This window comes from Lithobates pipiens, unplaced genomic scaffold (genome assembly GCF_037356315.1).
Source record: "Lithobates pipiens isolate NorthernLeopardFrog02 unplaced genomic scaffold, aLitPip1_a1.2 Scaffold_19, whole genome shotgun sequence".
Taxonomy (NCBI): domain Eukaryota; kingdom Metazoa; phylum Chordata; class Amphibia; order Anura; family Ranidae; genus Lithobates; species Lithobates pipiens.
The window spans coordinates 376354364-376367842 of NW_027507764.1; the positions used below are offsets into that span (position 1 = coordinate 376354364).

At 40.0% G+C, this 13479-nt stretch overlaps 1 protein-coding gene across 7 annotated transcripts in view; it reads right to left on the minus strand.

Moving 5' to 3' along the window:
- The window catches only part of NFATC1 (nuclear factor of activated T cells 1), a 284252-nt gene that overhangs the window by 164955 nt on the left and 105818 nt on the right, over nt 1-13479 (minus strand). For all 7 annotated transcript variants that reach the window (XM_077492327.1, XM_077492325.1, XM_077492332.1 and 4 more), the window contains exon 6: nt 9444-9584. In XM_077492327.1, the coding sequence (XP_077348453.1) occupies nt 9444-9584 (141 nt within the window). The remainder of the gene's footprint in view (nt 1-9443; nt 9585-13479) is intronic.

Consider the following 13479-nt stretch of genomic DNA (forward strand, 5'->3'; position numbering starts at 1 on the left):
CATGTTCTGTATACTGTTGGAGACCAGATGCAGGGCCCTGGGTTTAGTAACACTTTAAGAGCAACTGTCCAGTTTTTTCTTGTTTTTTCAAAAAGACTGATGTGCCATAAAAGAATGAGCATGAACCCTGGCACTGATAGTAGTACTGGTCAACTTTCTTGATATGGAGGGCCTTAAGTGTGGCCCTCGACATCACCAAAGGTCCCCAGATAAATTCAGTAAATATACAATGTCAAACAGCAGACACAGAATGTGATATATTCAGAGACTGCAGATATGATACAAGAGACAGTTAGGACTTAGGGCATGCAGCAGGAGATGGTCAGAGACTGAACATGCTATAAGAGTTTTTGGAGACTGGGAACATGCTTCAGAAGACAGTCATAGACTGAAGACATATTACATGAGATTGCTAGAAATTACTGCTATAACAGGGAAATAGGGAAAGAGATCAGAGTCTAAAAGGGGCCGCACAGAAAGTGCCAAAGGCCCGCATGTGGCCTCCAGGCTGCAGGTTGGGCACCACGGCCTTACCTTGACAATGATGATTACTAGTGTAATATACCAAATACCTATGTGACTTTAAGAGCTTTTAGTGTAACATACCGAGAATGTAATCTGACACTGATCGCTATCAGTGTAATTATTATTATTTATTATTATGAGGTATTTATATAGCGCCAACAGTTTGCGCAGCGCTTTACAACTTGAGGGCAGACAGTACACTTACAATATTATTAATATTATTATACATGATTTATATAGCGCCAGCAGTTTACGCAGAGCTTTAGGGCAAACATTACAATACAATACAATTCAAGACGGGGAATCAGAGGGCGCTGCTCGTTAGAGCTTACAATCTAGGAGGGAGGGCGATATAAATCAATACAGGAGGGATCAGAGGGCCATGCTTGTTAGAGCTTACAATCTAGAAGGGAGAGACTAGTGGAAACAAAAGGTAATAACTGTGGGGGGGGGGGGGGGGGTGAGGTATGTTTCCTTACACTAAGGGCACTTTCACACTGGGGCAGGTGGGGGCGTCAGCGATTTTCAGCTGCTAGCAGGGTGCTTTTAACCTGAAAAATGGTTAAAAGCGGCGCCGAAGAGGCGCTGGCCATTGATTTCAATGGGCAAGGACGCTTTAGGAGTGGTTTATACACCGCTCCTAAAGAGCCTCAAAGATGCTGCTTGCAGGACTTTTTTTTAGCATTCTGCCAGCTCAACACTTCAGTGTGAAAACACTTTGGCTTGCACACTGGAGTGACAGGAGAGGTGCTTTACAGGCACTTTGCAGGCGTTATTTGTACCGCTATAGCGCCTGTAAAGCACCCCAGTAGCCTTGTGTTACTTGTGTAATACAATTACTTACCCTGAATTAGAGGCTATTAGTGTAAAACACTAAATATACACCCAGACTATGATAGGTATTAGTGTAATTCACAGTGTATATACCCTAAAAACAAATGGTTTTCAGCATAATACACCAAGTACATACCAGTTTACTTATGGTTGTAAACCGTTACCAATGGTTAATAGTTTAACACAGCAAGTACATTCCATGAAAGTTAGTAGTATAACACACAGAGTACATCGTCTGTAACTGATGGTTATTTTTGTAATACACTGAGAACCTACCATGTAACCACTGGTTATTTGTCTAATACAATGAGTACATACCCTGACAATGATGAATTTAATGTAATACTCAGAGTATTTACCCTGACACTGATGATTTTTAGTATAATACATTGAGTAGGTATGGTACTGATGGTTATTAGTATAATATACCAGGTACATACCATGAAACTAATAGCCATGAGTGTAATACATGGAGTACATACTGCAACACTGATGGTTATTAGTGTAATACACAGAGCACCTAACCTGACACTGATGGTACTTATTGTAATACACTAAGTACATACCACTGATACTAATGGTCATTAGTGTAATAGTCTTATTTTCAGTTGCAGGCCTGACAATTGCCAATATTGGATAGTTTGAAAATGTAGGGTCCTCAAAATACATGTGCCTTCATACAATGCATGAACAGAACTGTTCTACAAAAAGGAAATGAGAATCATTTATGTGAAATAGTACAAAGGCAATACAGCCCAAAGGAGCCAATATAAGTTTACTTTCCTTAAGCTTTCTGGGTATTTTTTAAAACATAAGTCCCAATAAACAAAATAAATAAATAAAAAATCCGTTTTTGACCTTTACTCCTAAAATACTAAAAAGATTACTTTATTGGCAAAAAAAAATACAGAGTAACATATATCAACCTAATAGAATTCATCTATCACTTATTTCAGTTCAATAAACTGAATTTTGAACGTTTGCTATGGATTACTGTAAATCAGACACCATTACTGATTTGTGCAGTGCTAAATAAGGTTATGTCCACATCATCAGTTAGTTCACTGCCCTGTCCCATCATATTTTTTAAGGGAAAAAAACTAGTGAGAGATAGTTGAAGCATCGAGAGAGAGTATAACAGAGAATTGTTATATTTCATGCAAATACATATCAATTGCACAAAGGGTCTGCATAAAACAGACATTATAAAGTGAGAAAACATGGCAGGATGCGTTTTGCTGTATGTTTTGACACAGAGAGCAATGATTCGCTATAGTGTCTTACGCTACCCTCTATATCCTTCTTACAGCTTAGCCAGTTTGACATGGGAGACAGAGTGAACAAACCACAGGTCTACTTGTGCTCACTGCACCAACACACTACAAAAAGCAATATAGTCTGCAAAGCAGCTAATCAGGTATTGGGAACATCCAATCTAATATTTCATTGTATTGTTCAATGCATTTAGAATAACGAAAGCTCATTTCTGATTGGCTGCTATAGGTTACTAAACATCTCTTCTCTTTATGTCACATACTTTTTATATCATAAGGTTCTTTGTGTTTCTATGCTCTGCAAACAGACTCAAACCTCTAGAGTGTCTGTGATTGCAGTCCTCCAGGTCCCAATCAACAGGATGTTGTCAATGCTTGCCAGTCCACTGCATGTAAAACCTTTGGGTTAGAACTGGTTAACAATGGAAGCCACTGACCTCTTTCAATGCCCTCTCTACTGCCTCCTTTTGACTAATTACACCCCTACTGCTAGGCTTTTAAATTTGCCACTACAGATTATAATTACCCATTAAAATGTTGATTCTTTTTTATATACAACAGCAAAATAGCATGCAACAAACCTCTGAGTCTGCCTACTATGATTATTTCATTTTCTAAGGAAGCATTCATTATTTTGCTTGATTTTACTAAGGTGTTTATAATAATGACTAGCCTCCTCTAATTCTATTAGCTGAAGCCCACTAGGAATGTTATTAACTTTTATGTTAATTTTAATTTTCAAAGAACAAATCCCCTTAGTCTTCAGATGAAAAGCAGCACCCCCAGCCGCTATATGCAGGGTGTCAGGTACCAGCCTCTGTTGTTTTTACTCTTGAAGGTAACAAGAAAACACCCTGCTGTCGGAGATACTGCAGCTGGCTAATTAACTAAAATTACTATTATTATATATTTTTATTTCAATTGCATTTAAGTGGCTGCACACAAAATACAATTAAAATAAGAATTACTGTAGAATGATGTATCGCCATTGGATATGCAAGCATTTTTTGTCTAACATTAATTGGCATTACAGGTCAAGTCCAGGGTATTTTAAAAAGAGCATTGTTTTAAAAGACCAGACCAAGGAAGCCCTCTCTTCAGTTCCTTTCTTTTGGAATTTAATGCCTGTTGAGTGGGCTGAATAGAATCCCATTCCATAGTAGGTACTCCTAATTATAACACATTATAATTATTTGCAATATATGTTTTCACAATACACTTAATTGAGGCACACTGTTCAAAACAATTTGAAAAGTTCAGACTGAGATAAAATTTATGCAATTTATATTCAATAAGGTCTGTCTATTAAACAGCCACTTAAAAATAAAAAACTGAATAACCTAAGTAATCTAAATAAACAAAAGGAGCAAAGTTTATATTCTGTAGTACATTTTCTATGAATAAAATTCAGAACAGTTTCAAAGAAGGCTCTGCAACTTAATAAATGAGAACAATGTCTAGCTGAAACACAAACATGCCTATCATTATAAGTTTGTTTTTTCTTATGTGCAAGGCATTGTGCAGAAAAAAAAAAGAGCACTTGTAAAGCAGAAAGAAAAAGGCAAGCAACAGCAAAGATAAATAAAGCAGATTGAAATTGGCAATGGTGTCTTTGTGCATATGAAGCCTTGACACAAGGACCCAGCATAACTGCTCTTCTCAGTTTATCATCTTCTCAATTGCCTGTTTTGGCTTCACTATGTTGGAAAAACCCAGATTCAAAATCAGAAAAGGTTTTACTGATTACAGAATCTTCCGCCATTTTTCCACCCATCATGAAAGAAACACAGGGCTAGTAACAGCTTTGATCAAACAAATCCCCCACTCCCCAAAGTATGATAGATTCACCAGGCTAATTGACGTAGAAACCTTTTACATTTACTAGATAAACGCGATCTTGCCTCATGGCCTCAACGAAACAATAGAATTTTTGTAAACCCCCAAGACCTGAGCAACCACTGCAATCTACAGCTCCCACCACTACTGATGCAACCTTCCCAGGACCTCAAGCAAAAGTAGTACCCTAGAACATCATGGGCGATGATCACCAATCCCTTTTAAATGTTTTTTTCCATACTGTTTAACATTTTCATATTTCTAAGATTTTTCATTAAATGCTTCATTTAATATTTTTATGTATTTGTAGTTCTAAAGGTAATGTGACCTTTAGCTTCTCTAATTTTATTTCTTTATATTACTTTAATTAAAGATTAAGTTCACCTTTTGTAACATGTTACACCCATATTCGGCATGTAACATGTAACCTGTTACAGATGCACCGGCCCCTTTGTGGCTGTAGGCTTGTACTATAGTTCTCAATGAACTACAAGGGCGCTGTTGAGCGCTGTAGTAGTTCATTGAGTCTTCCTGTCAGAGTGTAACTGCCTGCCCATATCGGAGGTATGGGCAGAGAACTACACAGACAGTCCGCAGGACCCCGACATTGCACCCATGATCTGCGAATTGTGAGTGCAATGCTTTTTTTTTAGCAGTGGTCTCCACACTCACCTTCCACTGACACCAACAATGGGACATATTTCCTGGTGGTGACAAGAATGGGTCACTATTTCTCCCATTGACACAATGGGGCACTATTCCCCCCACTGATACCAATGATGAGGAACTATTCCTCCAACTGATAACAATAATGGGGCACTATTCCCCCCCACCGATACCAATGATGGGGGCATTATTTCTCCCACTGATACCAATAATGGGGCACTATCCCCCCTCCCCCACTGACACCAATGATGGGGGCACTATTCCCTCCACTAATACCAAGGATTGGGTGTTATTCCACCTACTGACACCAGAGATGGGACACTATTCCTCCCACTGACACCAATGATTAAAAATTGCTGCTTACATTTTAGTAGATCTTTTCAGAAAACTCCAAAAACAAACATTTTCTCCCGCTATGCTTTGATAAAGAAAAGGGCTGGGGAGTTAAGGTTTAACCCTCTCTACACTATGCTAGCAGATCTCATTTTTAGTTGTGAACAAAATCCAAAATCTGTATGTCCTAAACAAAGGGTTAAAAACCTCAAATCATGGGATCTGCATTTAATGTTAATAAGGGAAAACTCATAAGCTAATGCCCCTTCCCAATTTGTGACTCCACTCCCTCATATGTACATTTAAATGTGGGTATCAACATTACCCTGATGATCTAATAGGCCACCCTTCTTTTCACAAGAATGTGATGACATTTCAGGTAAGCCCTATCCCCAAATTACTCTGGTCTGCCATGGTCCATTTCTCAGTAACAATAAATTCAAATCTGTACTTCAGTTTTTTAGTTTACAAAACACAATTTTTTTTACAAATGAACTCCAGCTACAAAAGAAAAGTGTGCACTGTACACTCCATTGCCTGCCATAACATTACTGTCCTACCTATATGCGCCCTATTCTTTGATCATCAATTCAGTGACTGGTACTGTTTTTCATATTTAAGTCAGCATCTAGCAGTTAAACATCAAACACATCCCTGTCAAGGACTATATGGCTGATGCAAGAACATTCCCCAATATTGGTGATAGGTGTTCATTACAGTGAAGTACACATGTTTTAAAACTACCCAATGTACATAAAGAATGAATGACAGGAGCGAGAAGCATGTTAGTTACCACTAGCTCCTTTAAGAAGAAATAACTGTATTGACCTATAGAATAAGTGGGGCCTGTTGGAGTAGATTTGTAATCATGGCTTGAAACCAGCTTTAAATAGCCTGTCACTTTAGGAATACTGAATGTTGCTGATGGGTATAAAGTGTAGCCACCCAGCAGTGGCAGTACACAACTGCAGCAGATTTCAATATCTTCTGCTTCACCTGAATGCTGGGCATTCTTATCAGTTGTTACTTCAACACTTACATGTCCTGAATGGCACCCAAACGCAGTGTGAATTTACTGCAATTGTCGTGTAACAAAGTGCAGGAGAATTGCAGCAAAATGTGTGTGTGTGTGTAAAATCCTGTCTGGTTTGGCACCAAAATTTTTTGCATAAGACAGCCTGTATACGCGACACGTGAAATCACGTGAGAATCAGCCACAGAAAATCGCGAGTAGCGTGAATGGGGCCTCACTACCTGCATGGAGTATGCATGTTCTCCCTGTGTGGGTTTCCTCCGGGTACTCCGGTTTCCCCCCACACACCAAAGAGATGCTGGTAGGTTAATTGGTTCCTGTCTATCTTGGCCCTAGCTTGTGTATGTATGTATGAATGTGAGTTAGGAACTTTAGATTGTAAGATCCTCGAGAGCAAGGACTGATCTCACTGTACAATATGCATGTATACTGTGCATATTGATAGCCCTATACAAGTGCCTAAAATAAATAAAATAAAATAAATAGATTCTGATCATGTGAATGTGTAGTCAGCAATCTGACAAAAGACTTCAGAAGCTGCGAGAGGGTTAGCAGTGGAAGCAATACAAATGCATCAGGTAAGAACTATTTAAATCCTGTTCTTAGGGCAGTCATAGATGTCTCATTGAGGGTAATAAAATATCTGTATGTCCTAAAACACATCAGAAGAGGCTTAGGAGTTATTTTAATCATGAGGTTAGTATCAATAGGTATCAAAAGTATAAATAAAATTCAAAGATTCAAAATTCTGACATAGTGCTAAGGTTTTATGGGATTATTCAATAAAAATGGAAGTGTGATAACTCATAAAAATGATTAACATTCATCTTTCAGTTATCTGATTTCAGTTTGTGAACTACACAATATGCCTAAGGCCGCGTACACACGGGCGGACTGTCTGGCCAACTAAGTCCGTCAGACAATCCGACAGACAGTCCGTCCTACTTTTGAATGAACGGACTTGACCACACACGATGAACAGACAGTCCGCTGAAAGCTTGCGCGATGACGTGTACAGCACGTACGACGGGACTAGAAATACGACGTCCAACATACTGCAATGCAACCTTCGGCCGTGTAAATCCTTTCTGAGCATGCGCCATACTTAGTCCGTCCAACTTGCCTACTCACGAGTGGACTGTCCGCTGAAACCAAGTTTGGACGGACAATATTACGGAAATTCCGAAAGACTTAGTCCGCCAGACTGTCCGCTGAAAAAGTCAGCTGAAGCCCACACACGAGCGGACTGTCCGCTGAAACACGTTTCAGCGGACCAAGTCCGTCAGACAGTCCGCCCGTGTGTACGCGGCCTTACAGAAATGTAAAGTAGTGACTAATGTGTAAGGCTATATGTATCCTAGAGCAGCCTTTTTCAACCAGGGTGCCTTATGGGTTCTTCAGGGGTCTCTTGGCAAAATGCCTAAAAACTGCTCTCCATTGCCCAAAAATGTTAAACAAGCCAGCCTCTTTTGTTACATAAAGGCACATGTTTTCATTGTGCATAATTACAATCTTGGGAACCATGTAGGCCAGATGCCAGTATTCATAGGTTGATAAGACTGACATTGGGTGCCTGAGGACATCCTTGTTTTGTCCTTTCCCTGCCCTTCTCCATCAGCACTGGGGTCATGAGAGTGAGAAGATGAGGCAGAAGAAAAATGCTAGAATACCAGTGTACAAAGGTGTACATGCTCGGCAAAAATAAACTACCTCTATTGCTGGGGATCCAATGTGTGTAGATGCTGCTGCATTATGTAAAACTATTCATTTTAGAATGGGGTGCCCCACGTGCATAATTTGTACCGGGGTGAAGCCTGCAGCTGTGGCTCCGGTACCGTTTTTTAGAGCGGACAGCCAGCTTTCTGATGATAACAACTGATGTGGCTTAGCAGCCGCTCACCCATTATCATAAGGAGCGGAAGGGGATGTCCCCCCCCCCCCCCTGCCGCTTTCCTCTGCTACGTCCGGGTCTCCTGTCCCACCAAGAGACCCGAGCTACCAGCTGGCATGTTCACTGGCTGGCCGGAGACCCGAACAAAGCCGGAATCAGCTTAGATCGGGTCTCCAATGTAGTAACCCGGAGGCGATGCCACAACATCACTTCTGGTTTACTAGGCTGCCAATGGCGCCATTTGAAAAAAAAATCTACAGTATTCCAAAACACTATTTTGCCACTTTGAATACTTTTAAGTACAAAGGAGGGATTTGGGGTCTTTTAGACCACAGATCCCTTCATAAAGTACCTGTCTATTATTGTCACTAGGGATGTTTACATTCCTTGTGACAGCAATAAAAGTGATCAGATTTTTTTTTTTTAAAGAGACAGTGTAAAAAAATAAAATAAAGAGAAAAAAAAAGAATCTTTAAAGTGCCCCCGTCCCCACATGCTCACGCACCAAAGAAAGCAATTACGCAAGTCGCGCTCTCAAATGTAAACTATGTTCAAATTACACATGTGAGGTATCACTGCGATTGTCAGAGCGAGAGAAATAATTCTAGCAAAAGACCCACTCTGTAACTCTAAACTGGTAACCTTTAAAAAAAATGAAATCATTGCCTATGGAAATTTTTAAACCGTAACAAGTTAGGTATGTATTTACTCGGCGTAACATCATCTTCCACAATATAAAAAAAAAAAATGATATAATGTTTAGGGGTTCTAAGTAATTTTCTAGCAAAAAATGCAAATTTTAACTTGTAAACAATAAGTGTCCAAAACAGACTTGGTCCAGAAGTGGTTAAAGGGTGCCTTGACTGAAAAAAAAAGTTGAGAAACATTGTGTTAGAGCATGGGGTGCCTTCTGCCATCAGTACTATCTAATGTACCCCGTTTTAGGCTCTCTTTGTGAACAAGTGACAAGTATGCATTAATTAGCAGGATATACTGAAAAGGAAATTATAGAACATTATATTGCCAGCAAAATATATTAAAATGGACATACCTGGAGCTTTTTCAACAAAAATGACTTTGGAATCTTGATGGAAGTTGTGGCCACTCACAACCATTTTCTTCCCTCCAATCACTGGGAAGCTGTCAATACTTTGTTTTTCTACCAAAGGCAATTCCTGAGCAGACCGCTGGGCTACAAAGAAAGTGAAATATAATACAAGCATCACTCAACAGCTTTTCAAATGCCCTGTGTAAATATAGAAATATCCTTAATATAGATTATACACAAGTGCCCGGGAAGTGGTGACACAATGCAATAGATATGCTTACAGAATGGGGTGCACAATGCATGTTATTTGAGGCTGGCAGTTTGTAGCCTGACAAGCCTGTGGTCAGTTACTAGCCGGCTTGTAGTTTTTGTAAGCTATCACTATCGGGAAACAGGCATATAGCAATGTAAAGAATCCATTTTATGTACTAGGCTCATAATTCTCATACAAAACATTGCCAAGTACCACCAGGTTCTCAATGATGACAGGAAGGCTTAATTCAAAACGGCATGCATGTAGCACAAACATATAGAAAAATTTATGTTTTTTTAAAAAGGCAGTGCAAAAGGCAAAGATGATGTGCATGGCCCAATAAACCTTATCAAGTAAATCAGGGAAAATATTTAACAATATAAATATTCAGAAATCATTTTATCTGGAAACAGTATACTTGAATGTGAATTGTTGCCTTAAGTACCAGATGATGCACCTTTTCACTGTTATATGCACTGTGCTACTAAATAAGCTTGCTGGTAACAAACTAGGTTTATAGTAGAGTTTTATTATTATAAAGTAATTGCCAAGATAACTAATGTACTGTAATTACAAAGATAATCAAATGTGTTGTAATTCATAGAAGCCAACTAAGTAAATGTTTTAACTGAATATAATAACTCTGCCCTCTTTGAATGACTCAGCAACCAGACAGAATTAGGCCTCATAGGTGTCTATGTGTGCCACAGCCAGATCTTTGTAGCTGAATTTTGGCATTGGAGGTGGAAGTAAAGCATGTCATTGCAATCTCATGACCCTGGAGTTCCACATTAAAACGGGAATACTGTCTACTGCGGGTTCAGTAAACCCTTACATATTAGATAATTAATCAATGACTAAATTGGTGATATATAGTATACCATATCTATAGGCATCAGAGAGACGGAAGAACAGATAAATGTTCAGACTGGATTTAGCTGAATGATCAATATTGTTTTTTCTGAGATTGGGGTGTCTGGCTACTTTCTTACTGCTCTTCCCAATAATAACATGCACTCCAGGTGGAACAGTCTGAACAAATAAATATAGCAATCTAAACAAATGTACATTTTAAATCTGCTTGCCGATCTGCCATCTAATGTCTTTAACATAAAGTTTATACTATTAAAGGTGTCCGATCTTGCATCCAGAGGCAGAAGAATGTAGTCAAGCCTTCCCTACACAGCACACTCCCAGTGCAGTGCCACATGGGGGAAAGGGGCGATAATGTATCCAATCCTATGCAAATACAATCTTTGAAAAAGTTGCATGATCTGGTACATATTTTACAGCTAGCTTACTACAAATCGGGGGAAGAAAGGTTTACTTTAAGCAATATTAAAGTAGAACTACAGGCAAGCTTTTTTTCATTTTGGATAGAGTAAGAGAGGACTATAACCATTTTTTTTTTGCTATTGGTGTCCCATTGAGGACATTTCCCTTCACTTCCTGTCTCATGGCAAAAAAAGGAAATGAGAGGAAATAGCTCCAAGCAGAGTATATCCCTGGTTGTCATATTTCCTCTTTGGAAATATCCCCTCTATTACTGATCTGGGGATAACCCCAAATTAGGGATTTTCTTTTGCTTTCTCTTTGGATGATAATCATAAACAAGACAAATAGTGAGGCACAGCAATAAAAATGTGACAGGTGACTGGTGTTCTAATCCCTCTCTACTCCATCCAAAACTGGAAAAAAAAATTCCTTTAATTATACTTTAACCCTTTCATGACTAAGCCTATTTTTGGAATTTGGTGTTTACAAGTTAAAATCCATATTTTTTGCTAGAAAATTACTTGGAACCCCCAAACATTATATATATTTTTTTAGCAGAGGCTCTAGAGAATAAAACGGCGATTGTTGCAATATTTTATGTCACACGGTATTTGCGCAGTGGTGTTTTAAACGCAACTTTTTGGGAAAAGGGACACTTTCATGAATAAAAAAAAAACAAAACAGTAAAATTAGCCCAATTTTTTTGCGTAATGTGAAAGATAATGTTACGCCGAGTAAATAGATACCAAACATGTCACACTTTATAATTGCGCGCACTTGTAGATTGACGACAAAGTACGGTACCTAAAAATCTCAATAGGCGACGCTTTAAAAAATTTTTACGGTTACCAGGTTAGCGTTACAGAGGAGGTCTACTGCTAGAATTATTGCTCTCGCTCTGACGATCGCGGCGATACCTCACATGTGTGATTTGAACACCGTTTACATACGCGGGCGCGACTTCCGTATGCGTTTTCTTTGCTTCGCGAGCTCGCGGGGACGGCGGGCGCTTTGAAAAAATTTTTTTTATTTTTTTATTTATTTTATTTATTTTAAAAAAACTAAATTGTTTTTTAAAAAAAATAAAAAATTTGATTACTTTTATTGCTGTCACAAGGAATGTAAACATCCCTTGTGACAGTAATAGGTGGTGACAGGTACTCTTTATGGAGGGATCGGGGGTCTAAAAGACCCCCCACCCCTCCTTTACACTTCAATGTATTCAGAATGCCGAAAACGGCGATTCTGAATACCGGATATTTTTTTTAAACCGGCGCCATTGGCAGCCGAGTAAACGGGAAGTGACGTCATGACGTCGCTTCCGCGTTTACGATGAGGAGACTGGAACGAAGCCGATTACGGCTTCGTTCCAGTTCCTCCCCAGCAGCCAGAGCCGACGGATCGCTAATCGGTGCTCCCGATCGAGCGGGAGCACCGGTAACAGCGGCGAGAGGCGGCGGGAGGGGGGGACGTCCCCTCCCGCTCCTCCGGTATAACAGCCGAGCGGCTTTTAGCCGCATCGGTTGTTATGGCTGGAAAGCCAATCGCCTGCTGCAAAAAACGGTACCGGGATGATGCCTGCAGGTGCGGTCATCATCCCGGTATACCCCCCGGAAGCCGAGTACGCAGATCTGCGTACGCTCGGCGGGAAGGGGTTAAACTGTATCAATTTGAACGTTTATTTATAGCTAAAGAAACGATACCCCATATGGTTTCCGAATTATATCAGTTGTTGGATTCCGCTACTTCTAATGCCAAGCCCGCGTATATCCGGGCATGTGAACGGGACTTGGGGCTTGAGTTCTTCACGACTTGGCTGACCCACCTGTACCAGCTTACTCATTCTAGTTCACTAGACTCCAAAAAGCAAGAGACAAATTTTAAGATTCTATCAAGCTGTTACCGTGTGCCTGTGGATCTGTCACAAAAATATACCCTGCTACTTCTGACCTATGCTGGAGAGGCTGCGGCCATCGCAGTATGCTATTGCATCTGTGGTGGGAATGCCCTGCGACAGATCCATTTTGGATAGACATTAAAGCCCAGATAAAGGACATCCTCAGCTTATATACTCCTCTATACTCCTCTATCCCAGTTAGACTTTCTCTTCCATATCCCTGCTTTAACGATTAGCCAGTATTAAAGAAGAAGCGTTTTGCCTCACCTTTTGAATGCAGCTAAGCGATTACTTCCAATTTACTGGAAATGCACCCATATTCATAGTCCACAGGCATGTATACGTAAGGTGAGTGAGATCAGGGATGCGGAGCACTGGATAGCAACTTGCAAGGGCACACGTAAACGCTTCACAAGCATTTAGGAAGTGTGGCTAGATCACAGTTCCATCCCAGGACAAGTTCTTCTAGTTTTAGACTTGGCATTGCTGGAAGTGGCGGAACCCTTCCTTAGACAGCGCATCCGACCCCAGCAGCAGCGAGCCAGGGCTCTCTTTTTGAAATGTGAATGGCCATCTCCTATTCTCCCCCCCCCCCCCCCCTTTTCTCTTTTGGC